This window comes from Tachysurus fulvidraco, chromosome 7 (genome assembly GCF_022655615.1).
Source record: "Tachysurus fulvidraco isolate hzauxx_2018 chromosome 7, HZAU_PFXX_2.0, whole genome shotgun sequence".
Classification (NCBI taxonomy): Eukaryota; Metazoa; Chordata; class Actinopteri; order Siluriformes; family Bagridae; genus Tachysurus; species Tachysurus fulvidraco.
Window position 1 is genome coordinate 28,538,450 of NC_062524.1, and position 14,470 is coordinate 28,552,919.

The 14,470-nt window shown below is 43.7% G+C and overlaps 1 protein-coding gene across 1 annotated transcript; it reads right to left on the reverse strand.

The window, feature by feature from the left end:
* Nucleotides 1–1,960: 1,960 nt before the first annotated feature.
* si:dkey-162b23.4 (sodium/hydrogen exchanger 9B2) lies at nt 1,961–14,137 on the reverse strand. Its single transcript, XM_027157941.2, has 13 exons — nt 13,720–14,137; nt 11,196–11,372; nt 10,148–10,328; nt 9,209–9,379; nt 8,636–8,778; nt 8,174–8,301; nt 7,902–8,077; nt 7,711–7,817; nt 4,340–4,489; nt 3,980–4,088; nt 3,706–3,842; nt 3,298–3,481; nt 1,961–2,789 (listed from the first exon to the last, which is right to left on the reverse strand). Exons 2-13 carry the CDS (start codon nt 11,271–11,273, stop codon nt 2,737–2,739), a joined length of 1,617 nt encoding a protein of 538 aa, XP_027013742.2. The 5' UTR covers nt 11,274–11,372; nt 13,720–14,137; the 3' UTR covers nt 1,961–2,736.
* Between the last annotated feature and the right edge of the window lie 333 nt (nt 14,138–14,470).

The following is a 14,470-nucleotide window of genomic DNA, read 5'->3' on the forward strand; positions in this document are numbered from 1 at the left end:
ACCCTCAGTAGCCACTTTTCACAAAAAAGTATTGGCACCCCACCGGGTATTCTGGTGACGTCACACATAGCCTGCCCCCCAAAATAAGCACAACATGGACATGTGATATATCAAAACACTCAGCCCAATGAGGGGAACTGCCTCACGGGTATTTGGATCACGTCACATGCTCATGTCCGCTCGTCTAAAAAAATATTGGTACTCCAGCGGTCCAGTAGCTTTCACAATCTTTCTGTCCACTTGCCTCCAAAAAGCACCGGCCTTTGCGAATACTTGCACCTTCAAAGCCAACATCAAAGTTTGGCGTGACAAACTTTACAAATCTAGTTCATTTTTGTTCTCTGTTTTGGGAGGTGTCTGTGTTTCTGTGCAGGATGAACACCGATTGGTTCCTGAAGGTTACCTGGTGCCACGCCCTGCCTGGTCAGCTGACTCCCTGCAGCCTATAAAAGCCTCCACCACCTCTTCCTGCTTTAGCTTTTTGGCTCACTTGCTGTGTTTGTGTTACTCGTTTGCTGCTAGTTAGTATAGTGTGAGTTGTCTGTGATATTAGTGTGTTTAGATATTCCTGTTAATGCTGATTATTGCCTGTTCTTTTGACTTTGACTCTGGATTGCAGGGAGACCGATGAAATTTTTGTTTGAATCTTTTATTGGTTGTGTTATTGTACAGGGAGTTAGGGAAGGAATTGTAGTTTCTTTTGTTTGTTTGCACAGCAGGGAATTTAAAGTAGTGATGTTACCAGTGACACCGAAGCTCCGAGTGTGTGTCAAAAAATGAACCGAGTTTCGTTGAAGCTTTGTATCAAAGCTTGATTCGTTCTGGCAAAATCACGTGACCAATGACGTCCGAAGCTTCGTTTCACACACACCCACGTGACTGCTTCGTTATCTGATTCAAAGGTTTAAAATTGTGCGTGACACGCGGTGCGCCCTCCTGTGTTGTATTGGAGTATTACATGGAATCTGTTACTGTTTAGGAGACATTGTTGCGAGTTGTCAATGGAGCCTGTTACAAAAATATCTCGTTCTGAAATGTGGGAAAATTTTCATTTGATTTTGCCCAATAAGGTGGATATACATGGTTTTGTTGTGAAGGCTATATTTCTAACTTCACTCATCATTATACGATTCAGTGTAACATTTTAATGTTGTATATTTTTATATATATATAATCTCGCTATTAAGTGGGATCTTTTGTTAATTGGTTCACACTTTATACTTTTGAACCAAGGTCTATCCTTAATCTGTTTTTAGGTCCAATGTTTGATTTGCTCCCAGCAGCTGGCCAATAATAATAATAATAATACATCATCCGTGTTGAGGCATTTTCGTGCAAAGCATGACCGAGCCAGATCATCTGGCCAAGATGTAGCCAACAGCCAAGGTTTTAATTATTAAAATAATTAAGTGGTTTAAAAGTACATTGTGCATAATTAAAAGTATTATAGTAAATTATAGAAATACAATAAGAATGTTTGTATTTAATATATTGATTCATTTATTTATTAACCTATCCTTATTTTGTCAATCCATAAATTTTTGCTTCTAAAATTAATACGTTGTTTGTTTGTGGAACATGCGCTTTCACCACCAGAGGTCCTCATCGAGCTCTGATTTGAAAAGCTTCGAGTAATGAACCTTTTTGGGTTGAAAGCTTCGCTGCTTCAAGAAAGCTTCACTTCGCCATCACTAATTTAAAGGGTACAACAATTAGTTGTTTCTGTTTATTGTGGCCTTGTCGGCTCCTGAAGACATACCCCCAGTTGTACATGTGAAATTTGTTATTCTCATTAAAAATATTGTTTATCCCGTTACCTCTGTTTCCTCGTACCCTTCCATGTTGCTCCTTCACCCCTAGTCGGGGTGTAACAACATGCAGATTTTATTACATTTGTCTGTGAAAGTTCATGGAGACACTGACTGATTACTGCTGAGAGCCATGAATGAATCCTGTATAATTCAGCAAAACCAACAAGTTAGATTTAATGAAACTGTACATTCAAAACTCAAAGATCATGTAGAGTTAGATACTGTAATGTCTATATAATAAAAAAGGAACAGTGAATAAATCATGTTATAGACACTGAACGTAGCTGTATAAATGACATGAGCACGATCACCTGAACACATTAACACTACAAAGCTCTTACAGTAGGAGCACATAGACGTCCTTATATATGAATTACTCTGATTTATTTAGAATTCCAGCATGAGGTTATTTTGACTTTAACACACACTCACTTTGTTAATTTACAGCAAAGATTTTAAATAAACACTAAAAAAATTTTATACATATATAACATTTATACATTATAAATAATTTTTCTTCTTTTTTTTTTTTTTTTTTACATTTTTTCCACTCTTCATATACAGTGAGCTTATAAATGTTAATATAAAAGTCCTTAAAAAAATGACATTTTTTACAAAAAATCATAAGACATACAACACCAGAACACCGTTATTTATGTGACCCAGAGAAGTCACAGTAAAATATGAGTACCAAAGGAGTCAGAGCAGAGTCACAGACACATCAGAGAAAAGTCACAGCAGAGTCAGAGACACAGAGGAGTCACATACACACTGGAGTCACAGAGAAGACTAAAGGCTAATATTACAGCAGAGTCAGAGTAGAGACACGCAGGAGTCAGAGTAGAGATACAGAGGAGTCAGAGCAGAGACACAGAGGAGTCAGAGTTAGAGCCAGAGATCTTCTGACAGTGTGTACTGTAAACCCTCAGACTGCACTCTCATAGGTGACCTGAGCATCTGATGGAGACAGAGTACCAGCTGTAAAAACACACACACACACACACACACACACACACACTTAAAGGCCCATAGATCAGTGTTTCTAAGTTTATATTTCAGAATCACATCAATTTATCCATCCATCTAGATGTGTATCAATCAGTCCAGCATCTATCTATCTGTCCTTCTATTTGTGTGTGTGTGTGCGTGTTGAGTGTGTGAAAGTATATGTGTGTGTGTGTGTGTATCTGTATGTGTGTGTGTGTGTATCTGTATGTGTGTGTGCGTGTGTTGAGTGTGAGTGTGTGTGTATGTGTGAGTGTGTGAGATTGTGTGTGTTGAGAGTGTTTGTGTGTGAGTGTGTGTGTGTGCGAGTGTGTGTGTGTGTGTGTGTGTGTGTGTGTGAGTGAGTGAGAGTGTGTGTGAGCGTGTGTGTGAGAGTGTGTGTGAGAGTGTATGTATGTGTATGTATGTGTATGTGTGTTCGTTTGTGTGTGTGTGTATGTGTGTGTGAGTGAGAGTGTGTGTATGTGTGTGTGTATATTACCCCCCTCAGGATTCTGGGATCTCCTCAGTAGGCGCGGCCCACACAGGCCGATAAGCAGCGCTCCGACTGGAGCAGTGATGATGATGGAGAGAACAGCTACGCTCAGCACGTCCATCCCAAACCGCTGAAGCTCCTCATCCTGCTTCACTCGCGCCATGTCCAGAGCCGTCGAGCCAATCGCAGCCTGCAGAGGGACATTCAGCCAATCAGATTACAGCGTTCACTTTAACTTCATTTCATGTTCAGTGCACAAACTGCTGAATCTCCTGAGTTTATTACACAGAGAAATACCACTGTGTGTAAATATGTCCTCCAGAATTTCATTAAAATAAAGAAAAATAAAAAACGAATAAGAAGTCGTGGGAGATATAAATGTGCCATAAGATGGTTATAAGCTGTGCTCGTGACCTGAACAGTGGCTTTAGGCATCCAGGCCAGAGCGATGAAGACCTTCTCTTTAAGATTAAATCCAGCACAGAGAACCATGAGGAAGGTGATGAAGATCCTCACACACAGGGCAATGCTGAGAGTAGTAAGGCCGAGAGCTGAGGACACACACACACGCACACTTTTCTATATTTATATAATTATTACCATGACACATCTTCATTATTTTAAAATTGTGAAAAATGTGTGTGTGTGTGTGTGTGTGTGTGTGTGTGTGTGTGTGTTTGAGACTGACCCACAGTGATGGGCTCTAGAGCACTTATGCGGATTTCAGCACCAATCAGCCCAAACAACAGAGGCTGAAACATGTCCCATACCAGACCTACAACCTTCTCTACAGGAGCCTGTACACACACACACACACACACACACACACACAAGAAAAGCAAGAACAAAAATAGCAAAAGAAAACAAAAACAAATGAGAAAACAAATCAATAATAGTTTAAAGCAAAAGTGGAAGAAAGCAAAAAGATTAAAAGAGGAAACAGAAGTAAATGTAATTAAAAGTGAGTAATTCAGTAATGTAAAAAATAAAAAGGAATAAAGACAAAAAAAGACAAAAATATAAAAGAAACAAAAAAAGAAAATCGTACCTTGTTCTCTTCCCAGCCTGTTCCAGCGAGGAATGCAAGGACGAGTGTACAGAGTCCACCAGAACCGGGGAACCCGGCCACATTAGAGCTGAACACGGAGAACACACTGAGACCCAGCAGCAGGAAGGAACGTTTCAGTACCACAGCTTTCTACAGAACACACACCATAACACACACACACACACACCACCCTGTGTCATTATTATTATTATCCATCCATCCATCCATCTTCTGCCACTTATCCGAGGGAATACTGAGGCATTCCCAGGCCAGCCGAGAGACATATTCCCTCCAGCATGTCCTAGGTCTTCCCCGGGGCCTCCTCCCGGTTAGACATGCACAGAACACCTCCACAGGGAGGCGTCCAGGAGGCATCTGGAACAGATGCCCGAGCCACCTCAGCTGACTCCTCTCGATGTGGAGGAGCAGCGGCTGTACTCTGAGCTCCTCCCGAATGACTAAGCTCCTCACCCTATCTCTAAGGGAGCGCCCGGCCACCCTACAGAGGTAACTCATTTCGGCCGCCTGTATCTGGGATCTTGTCCTTTCGGTCATGAACCAGAGCTCATGACCATAGGTGAGGTTAAGAACGTAGACTGACTGGTAAATAGAGTCACCACAACAGACCGGTATATCGACCACATCACTACAGAGGATACACCGATCCGCCTTTCGATCTCTCACTCCGTCCTTCCCTCACTCGTGAAAAAGACCCTAAGATACTTAAACTCTTCCACTTGAGGCAGGAGCTCTCCGCCAACCTGAAGGGGACAGGCCACCCTTTTCCGGCTGAGAACCATGGCCTCGGACTTGTAGGTGCTGATTCTCATCCCCGCCGCTTCACACTCGGCTGCAAACCGTCCCAGTGCATGTTCTCGGGATCTGGTCCTGATTTGATGAAGCCAACAGGACAACATCATCTGCAAAAAGCAGAGACGAAATCCTGTGGTCCCCAAACCGAACTCCCTCCGGTCCATATAAATAATGAACAGGACCAATAACAAAGGGCAGCCCTGCCGGAGTCCAACATGCACAGGGAACAAGTCTGAGTTGCTGCCGGCAAAGCGAACAAAACTCCTGCTCCGGTCATATAGGGACCGGACAGCCCTTAGCAGAGGGCCCCAGACCCCATACTCCCAGATCACCCCCCACAGGTTGCCACAAAGGACAGTCGAATGTCTTCTCCAGATCCACAAAGCACATGTGGACTGGTTGGGCAAACTCCCATGAACCCTCCAGCATCCTGGCAAGGGTATAGAGATGGTCCAGTGTTCCATGACCGGGACAAAAACCTCATTGTTCCTCCTGAATCCGAGGTCCGACTATCAGCCGAATTCTCCTCTCCAGTACCCTGGCATAGACTTTTCCGGGGAGGCTGAGGAGTGTGATCCCCCTGTAGTTGGAACCCTCCAGTCCCCCTTCTTAAACAGAGTGACCACCACCCCAGTCTGCCAATCCAGAGGCACTGTCCCCAGCCTCCACATGATGTTGCAGAGGCGTGCCAACCAAGACAGCCCCACAACATCCAGAGACTTGAGGTACTCAGGGCAGATCTCATCCACCCCAGTGCCTTGCCACCGAGGAGCTTCTACCTCAGTGACCTCAGCTTGGAGAATCGACGAGTCCACAACTGAGCCCTCGGCCTCTGATTCCTCAGTGGAAGACATGTCGGTGGGGTTGAGGAGATCCTTGAAGTACTCCTTCCACCATACGAGGATGTCACCAGTCGAAGTCAGCAGATTCCCACTTCCACTGTAAACAGTGTGTGCAGGGCACTGCTTCCTCCTCCTGAGGCATCGGACGATTTGCCAGAATTTCTTCAAGGCCAACCAATAGTCCTTCTCCATGGCCTCACCCGAACTCCTCCCAGACCCGGGTTTTTGCCTCCGCAACCACCTGGGCTGAAGCCCGCTTGGCCCCCCGGTACCTATCAGCTGCCTCTGGAGTCCCCCAAGCCAACCAGGCTTGATAGGACTCCTTCTTCAGCTTGACGGCATCCCTTACAGGGTCCACAACCGGGTCCGGGGATTGCCGCCACGACCTTACGGTCACGGCTCCGAGCGGCCGCGTCGACAGTGGAGGTGGAGAACATGGTCCTCTCTGACTCAATGTCTCCAACCTCCCTCGGGATCTGGTTGAAGCTCTGCCAGAGGTGGAAGTTGAAGCTCTGCCGGAGGTGGGAGTTGAAGATCTCTCTGATCGGAGACTGTGCCAAACGTTCCCAGCAGACCCTCACAGTACATTTGAGTCTGCCAAGTCTGTCCAACTTCCTCCCCCGCCATCGGATCCAACTCACAACCAGGTGGTGATCAGTTGACAGCTCTGCCCCTCTCTTTAGTGTCCAAGACATATGGCCAAATGTCAGATGAAACAACCACAAATTCGATCATCGACCTCTGACCTACGGTGTCCTGGTGCCATGTGCACAGAAGTCAATTAACAGAACACCACTCGGGTTTAGGTCGGGGGGGTTTCCTCCCAATCACGCCCCTCCAGGTATCACTGTCGCTGCCCACGTGAGCGTTGAAGTCAACCAGTAGAACGATGGAGTCTCCGGTCGGCGCACTTTCCAGCGCCCCTCCCAGAGACGGCAAAAAGGTCGGGTACTCTACACTGCCATTCGCCCGTAAGCGCAAATAACAGTGAGAGACCTATCCTTGACCCGAAGGCTAAGGGAAACGACCCTCTCGTTCACCGGGGTGAACTCCAACACATGGCAGGTGAGCTGGGGGGCTATGAGCAAGCCCACACCAGCTCAGCCTCTCTCAAGGAGTTGGGTTACAAAGACCAAGCTGTGCATGGAGGCAAGCCCAACTATCTCAAGTCGGTATCTCTCAACCTCCCGCACCAGCTCAGGGGCCCCCCCAGTGAGGTGACATTCCATGTCCCTAGAGCCATATTCCGTGACCGGGGATTGGGTCGCCAAGGCGCCCGCCTTCGACTGCCACCAAATCCACAATCCCCTTACAGTTCCTTCAGCAGGTGGTGGGCCCACAGGAGATCAGTAGGGTAAAACCCGGCCACAACCCCGGGCCTGGCTCCAGGGTGGGGCCTCGGTTGCGCCATACCGGGCAACGTCACGGACCTTGATTTTTCGTTCCACATAAGGGGATTTGAACCACTCTTTGTCTGGCCCGTCACCCAAGACCTGTTTGCCTTGGGAGACCCTACCAGGGGCAGAAAGCCCCAGACAACATAGCTCCTAGGATCATTCAGGCACACAAACCCCTGCATCACAATAAGGTGGCGGTTCCATATTATTATTATTATTATTATTATTGCACATTTATTGCAAAAATTCTGGAGATATAAAGTTTAGTCTCTGGACTAATGTAATGTTGTGTGTGTGAAGTGTAATTAGGAATCTGTACCTGATCTTTGTTGGGAAAATAGCGGAGGAAGAAGCCAAGAGCCAAACCCACAACCACGCCTCCTAAAACCTCTAAAAACCCTCGCAGGATGTTGAACCATGTGGAACCTGCAGGGGGCGATAAACACAGATAAGTTCACATCACTGAACCGCGTATTAAAGCTATAGATTTACAGCGTGAGGTTTAATTACCGGTGGCGAAGGCGATGCCGAGGCAGGTGGTGAACCCTGTGATAGCCAGGACATCGTCTAAGCTGCCGGCGGCCATTAAGAGCGTGGGGATGCCCTGCTCCGCCCCGTACCCGTCCTTCTGCAGCAGCAGCATGGAGGGAACCACCACAGCTGGAGACACGGCACCCAAAACGAACCTAAACATAACCGACACACAGACAGTATTAAACTAGTGTGTGTGTGTGTGTGTGTGTGTGTGTGTGTGACTGTGTTTGTAGGAACTGCATTCGAACCCCAGTATAAGGCCCCAGATCCAGGGAAGCCCCATGAGGAAGTGAGAGAGCAGAGCCACAGTGAAGGCTTCGACGAGACATGGACCAGCAGCCACACGAACACACACCACCTTCAGCTTCTTCAGCGCCTGAAATCAACAACACCTGAAATCAACCTCACCAACATCTCACCAACCTCACCAACACCTTACCAACAACCTCACCAACACCTTACCAACAACCTCACCAACACCTCACCAACCTCTCACCAACACCTGTACATAATTACTGTCTTTATTTATTTTATCATTACTATGTTATGTTACAGTCTTTCACTAACCGACACTCCAATATCTCTCTTTCCTCCTTATGTACCAAAATAACGTAGCTCTAAGTCACATGAATGGAAACTGCACTAAACACATGAACAAAACATGAACATGTGACCCATCAGGTCATGGGCGGAGTTTGGGGATGACGTACCGAGGCGTCCAATCCCAGTCCAGCTCGGGTCAGAATGACAGCCAGGGCGATGTTCCTGAGTGAGGCGGACCATCTGAAGTTGATGTAGACGGCCTCCGTCACCACGGGGATGTTCCTGAGGAGGATACCTACTAATAACATACCTGAACACACACAAACACACACACACACACACACACACACACACACACACACACACACAAACACAACAGCACTGTAACTGATACTATTGTTATAAGAGGTCAGTTCATTTTTCTGCCAGATGAAAATATTATTTTAATTCAGTTAACAGGAATAAAATCTTCACTTTGGCAGGAACTCGAGCAGCAGCTTTTACAACACACCTATGAGGCTGGTAGGATGTGATGACATTAATCTGAGCTAAAATAAAACTTATAACTAAAATACAGCATTAATTACACTTCGAATAAACTCCATGACATTAAAGGACATATTAAATATTTTTTTTATAATGATGACATCATCTTTATGAGACTTTTTACAATATTTAGATAATGTTTGATAGAAACAGACAGTAATTCATGTTGTATATGAAAAGTAATCACGTGCTACCCAGGAGAGGAGGGAGGGGTGGGAGGCGGGGCAGATGTACGAGTCCCACCAGCTTTCCTCCAATCAGAGAGCAGATAAAAACAGTAAATATGCCGAACAAGTTTCCTCCAGGGAGACACTGGTCCTCAGTGATGGACCAAATCACACCAAATAACACTGCGGCCATGGATGCTGGACACACACACACACACACACACACACACACACACACACACACACACACACACACACACACACACACACGTGTGATGTCACTAAACAAACTTCAGCCAATCACAGTCTGATATGCAAATTAGATGATATGAGTCCCACAACACGAATGCTGTTTAGTTAGAAAACCTAGCAAATGTTAGCGAGGATCAGATGATGTTTGTTATTGTAACATTAATTGTTGTATTAATAGTTTTATAAATGGATGTGAGCCGTGTCTAAATTCTCATATTAATGCGTATTCATTTTAGGACAAGGACACAGACACATAGTCAGAGGACAAGGTCCTAGAGTCTAGTTGTCAAAACAAGACGGTAAACAGACTCAAGTCAGGCGATCAGAGACAAATATACAGTCCAGATCCGGGACACGTGAGCGGCTTGGTGCAGAGAAACAGAAAGTGGACGAATAATTCTCAACATGTCTGAAAAAACATGTGACCGACTCCTGATGACTGGGTTCGTGGAAGTGTAGGTGTGTTGTGGGAAGTGGAGTCGGAGGCGTCTGTGTTTGTGATGTGAAACGGTCTGTAGATGGTTTGACTCGTCAATATAAATGTTTATTTATAATCTGAATTGAATCGCTGTGTAGAATTTATAATGATTCACATTATTATTTATTAGAAAGCTTTAAAATGACACATTCTAGGCTCAGAGGTTTACATGTGTGTGTAAAATGTGTGTAAAATGTCCTGTATTTGTTTGTAAATCTTTGGTCTGTCTCTCTCACCTTTGGTAATAATCGATGCCAGCAGGCCACGTGGAGGACACGAGCACAGCTTCCTCAGCCACCCACAGCATCGCTTCGGTGTCGTGTTGGTGGAGGCGTCTGTGGAGTGTACGGCTCTCTGCAGCTCCGTCTCCGTGTCCACACTCAACAACGCCTGGAACGTCTGATTACCAGGACAGTGCTGGGAAGATGAAGAGGAAAACCTAATAATAAAACCACACTGAATAACAATGTGTGTGTGTGTGTGTGTGACTGTGTGTGTGTGTGTGTTTGTAGGTTTGTGTGTGTGTGTGTTTGTAGGTGTGTGTGTATTGCGTGTGAGTATTGTGAGGGTGTGTATTGTGTGTGAGTATTGTGAGGGTGTGTGTGTGTGTCTGTATTGTGTGTGAGTATTGTGAGGGTGTGTGTCTGTGTGTGTGTGTGTATTGTGTGTGAGTATTGTGAGGGTGTGTGTCTGTGTGTGATTAACACAGATAAGAATTGAGAACACAAGTACACACTGTGTTGACTCAAGTTACAGTATCAGAAATATTAGAAAAAGATATCAGTATCAGGAGTCATGAGTTCCTGTTTGTTCTGCTCGCTCTGTCTCACACACACACACACACACACACACACACACACACACACACACACACTGCTCTCACTTCTACGTCTTATTTTACTGTGTAACATTTTACTGTAATCTAATGTATAACATCAATACAATTATAATCTAATTATTATTAGAATGTTTATCTTCATGACTTTATCTAGTCATGGTGTGTGTATTGTTCTAGATTTAAACACACTGCATAAATCCTACACATGTAACACCAGAGTGTTTAAATCTCCAACACACACACACACACACACACACACACACACACACACACAAATAATGAAAGGTGTGTATTCATTATAATAATATTACAGTATTATACATTTAGTAAGACACATTAAACCCAAGAGCAAGAGCGGTATGATGATGACAATATGAATATTGATGATGATGATGATGATGATGATGTAAAGGGTTGTTTTTAATAAATTCTGCCCTGTGACGTACCTCAGCATGGTTTCCCACCACAGGAGCTTCTTCCTCTGCACAGAGGGACGAATGGGTCCGGGACGCCGCATGGTCCATGATTCAAAGAAATCACTTCATCTCTGATGTGGTGCTCTGTACAGTGAGGAAGTTCAGTCTCTAAACCCCTCCCACAATCTGGGCGGAGCTACAGGTAGCCTGTCATACACCAGGAAGGAAAACTCAGGTGTTTAATCTGCAATTCTCTGTTGTATAAAACTGGGTGAGACAAATCGAATATTCCAAAAAAATGCGCATCGCGACATGTTGAATTCTTCAGGAGGTGTTAAATACTAATTACCTGTAACAACAACACAGCTTTATTAATTAATTAATTAGTTACTTTGCTGGTTTCTATAGTAACAGCTCATGCACAGGGACTTGTACATGGAAGGGGTCTCCAGTGTCAGCGTTCAAAGTTTTTTAAGATCTTCAGGACAGATTTTGTGGTTTCTTATTAACAATTAATAAATAATTAATAAAAAGATATTTCTATTTAATACAAGGCAATTTGAATACATTCTGAATAAATTAAATAATAAATACATGTCTTAAAAAAAATAATTATGTCATAAAAACGTCATATTTTATAAAAAGCACTGATTATGGCTGGGATTTGAACTGAGGTGTAATTTGAGGTAACAGCAGCTTAAACTGAGCATTTAATCTGATTTTAAAAAGACTGCACACTAATTAACACTAACACTAATTAACATTAACACTAATTAACATTAACACTAATTAACACTAACACTAATTAACACTAACACTAATTAACACTAACACTAATTAACACTAATTAACACTAACACTAATTAACACTAATTAACACTAACACTAATTAACACTAACACTAATTAACACTAATTAACACTAACACTAATTAACACTAACACTAATTAACATTAACACTAATTAACACTAACACTAACACTAATTAACACTAACACTAATTAACACTAACACTAATTAACACTAACACTAATTAACACTAACACACCACATGTTACAGTAGTTCTACATGCACTGAAATATTAAGACACAAAATGAGCACAAATATATTTAGTGTAAAATAGACTTAAAACTCTATGAGACATTAAAATACAGTCTGTGTGTGTGTGTGTGTTTGTGTCTCTGTGAGTATCTATCTATCTATCTATCTATCTATCTATCTATCTTTCTATCTATCTATCTATCTATCTATCTATCTATCTATCTATCTATCTATCTATATATATTTATATACGTGTGTGCCTGACTGTATGTGTGTGTATATCTGTGTCTGACTGTATGTGTGTGTATATCTGTGTCTGACTGTATGTGTGTGTGTGTGTGTGTCTGACTGTATGTGTGTGTGTGTGTGTGTCTGACTGTATGTGTGTGTGTGTGTGTGTATATCTGTGTGTCTGACTGTATGTGTGTGTGTGTATATCTGTGTGTCTGACTGTGTGTGTGTGTGTATATCTGTGTGTCTGACTGTGTGTGTGTGTGTATGTATCTGTGTGTCTGACTGTATGTGTGTGTGTGTCTGACTGTGTGTCTGTGTATATCTGTGTGTCTGACTGTATGTGTGTGTGTGTCTGACTGTGTGTCTGTGTATATCTGTGTGTCTGACTGTATGTGTGTGTGTGTGTGTGTGTGTCTGACTGTGTGTCTGTGTATATCTGTGTGTCTGACTGTATGTGTGTGTGTGTGTGTGTCTGACTGTGTGTCTGTGTATATCTGTGTGTCTGACTGTATGTGTGTGTGTGTGTCTGACTGTGTGTCTGTGTATATCTGTGTGTCTGACTGTATGTGTGTGTGTGTGTGTGTGTGTGTCTGACTGTGTGTCTGAGTATATCTGTGTGTCTGACTGTATGTGTGTGTGTGTGTGTCTGACTGTGTGTCTGTGTATATCTGTGTGTCTGACTGTATGTGTGTGTGTGTGTGTGTGTGTGTCTGACTGTGTGTCTGTGTATATCTGTGTGTCTGACTGTATGTGTGTGTGTGTGTGTGTGTGTGTCTGACTGTGTGTCTGTGTATATCTGTGTGTCTGACTGTATGTGTGTGTGTGTGTGTGTCTGACTGTGTGTCTGTGTATATCTGTGTGTCTGACTGTATGTGTGTGTGTGTGTGTCTGACTGTGTGTCTGTGTATATCTGTGTGTCTGACTGTATGTGTGTGTGTGTGTGTCTGACTGTGTGTCTGTGTATATCTGTGTGTCTGACTGTATGTGTATGTGTGTGTATCTGTGTGTCTGTGTATATCTGTGTGTCTGACTGTATGTGTGTGTGTGTGTGTGTCTGACTGTGTGTCTGTGTATATCTGTGTGTCTGACTGTATGTGTGTGTATCTGTGTGTCTGTGTATATCTGTGTGTCTGACTGTGTTTCTGAGTGCATGTGTGTGTGTGTGTGTGTGTGTAAACATGGAGTCACGCTATAACGTGATTAAACTCTTTATAACAAACACTAGACATTAACTAAAGTCACTAATAATAACTAACACAATGCGGGTTAAATACTCACTTCATATGGAGCAGAAAGTCACTATAGTGCCGACAGCTGCGGCTCGGTCACAATCACTAGGCCCCTCCCTCTAAGTGTGCACTCCATAGTCTGCGTTGTCATGGCGATTACACCCTACACTGTGCACTACATAGTCGTGTTGGAGTCTAACCAATCACAGCAGGCCCGATAAAAAGGTGTCCGATTGTAAACAACACGGAGTTTAATACCCGCATTATATATAACAGGGGAATTCAATTAAAATTCCAAGAGATCCAGTGACTAAAATTTCCTCCCAGCAAAAGTCCGAATCTTATATCGTCACTGAAAATAGTGTATCTCATGTTAATAATATCAATAACGCTGAGCTCCCCCCTTTTTTTAATTAACTACATTAATAACACAGGAACTTTAGGCAAAAGAACATTTCAGGTAAAATAGAACAGGGCAGAATTTAGTGAATAAAAGTGCAGAGCTTTGAGCAGCTCCCTTTTCCCTCTCTCTCCTTTTCCCTCTCTCCTTTCCCTCTCTCTCCTTTTCCCTCTCTCCTTTTCCCTCTCTCCTTTCCCTCTCTCTCCTTTTCCCTCTCTCCTTTCCCTCTCTCTCCTTTTCCCTCTCTCCTTTTCCCTCTCTCTCCTTTTCCCTCTCTCTCCTTTTCCCTCTCTCCTTTTCCCTCTCTCCTTTCCATCTTCCGTCCCTACTGAGACACATGGACATGTAACTGTCCTGCCAGCAGGTTGAATCTTAATTGCCCTGCCAGTGTAATTAGGTG

What these genes read in the sequence shown, in the direction of transcription:
- si:dkey-162b23.4 (XM_027157941.2), bottom strand. Translation starts at nt 11,273, where the DNA reads ATGGACCATGCGGCGTCCCGGACCCATTCGTCCCTCTGTGCAGAGGAA. An exon ending in ATTTTCCCAACAAAGATCAG is followed by an intron (nt 4,490 to 7,710) that starts GTACAGATTCCT and finishes TGTGTTCTGTAG; the next exon opens with AAAGCTGTGGTACTGAAACG. An exon ending in TCTAGAGCCCATCACTGTGG is followed by an intron (nt 3,843 to 3,979) that starts GTCAGTCTCAAA and finishes GTGTGTCCTCAG; the next exon opens with CTCTCGGCCTTACTACTCTC.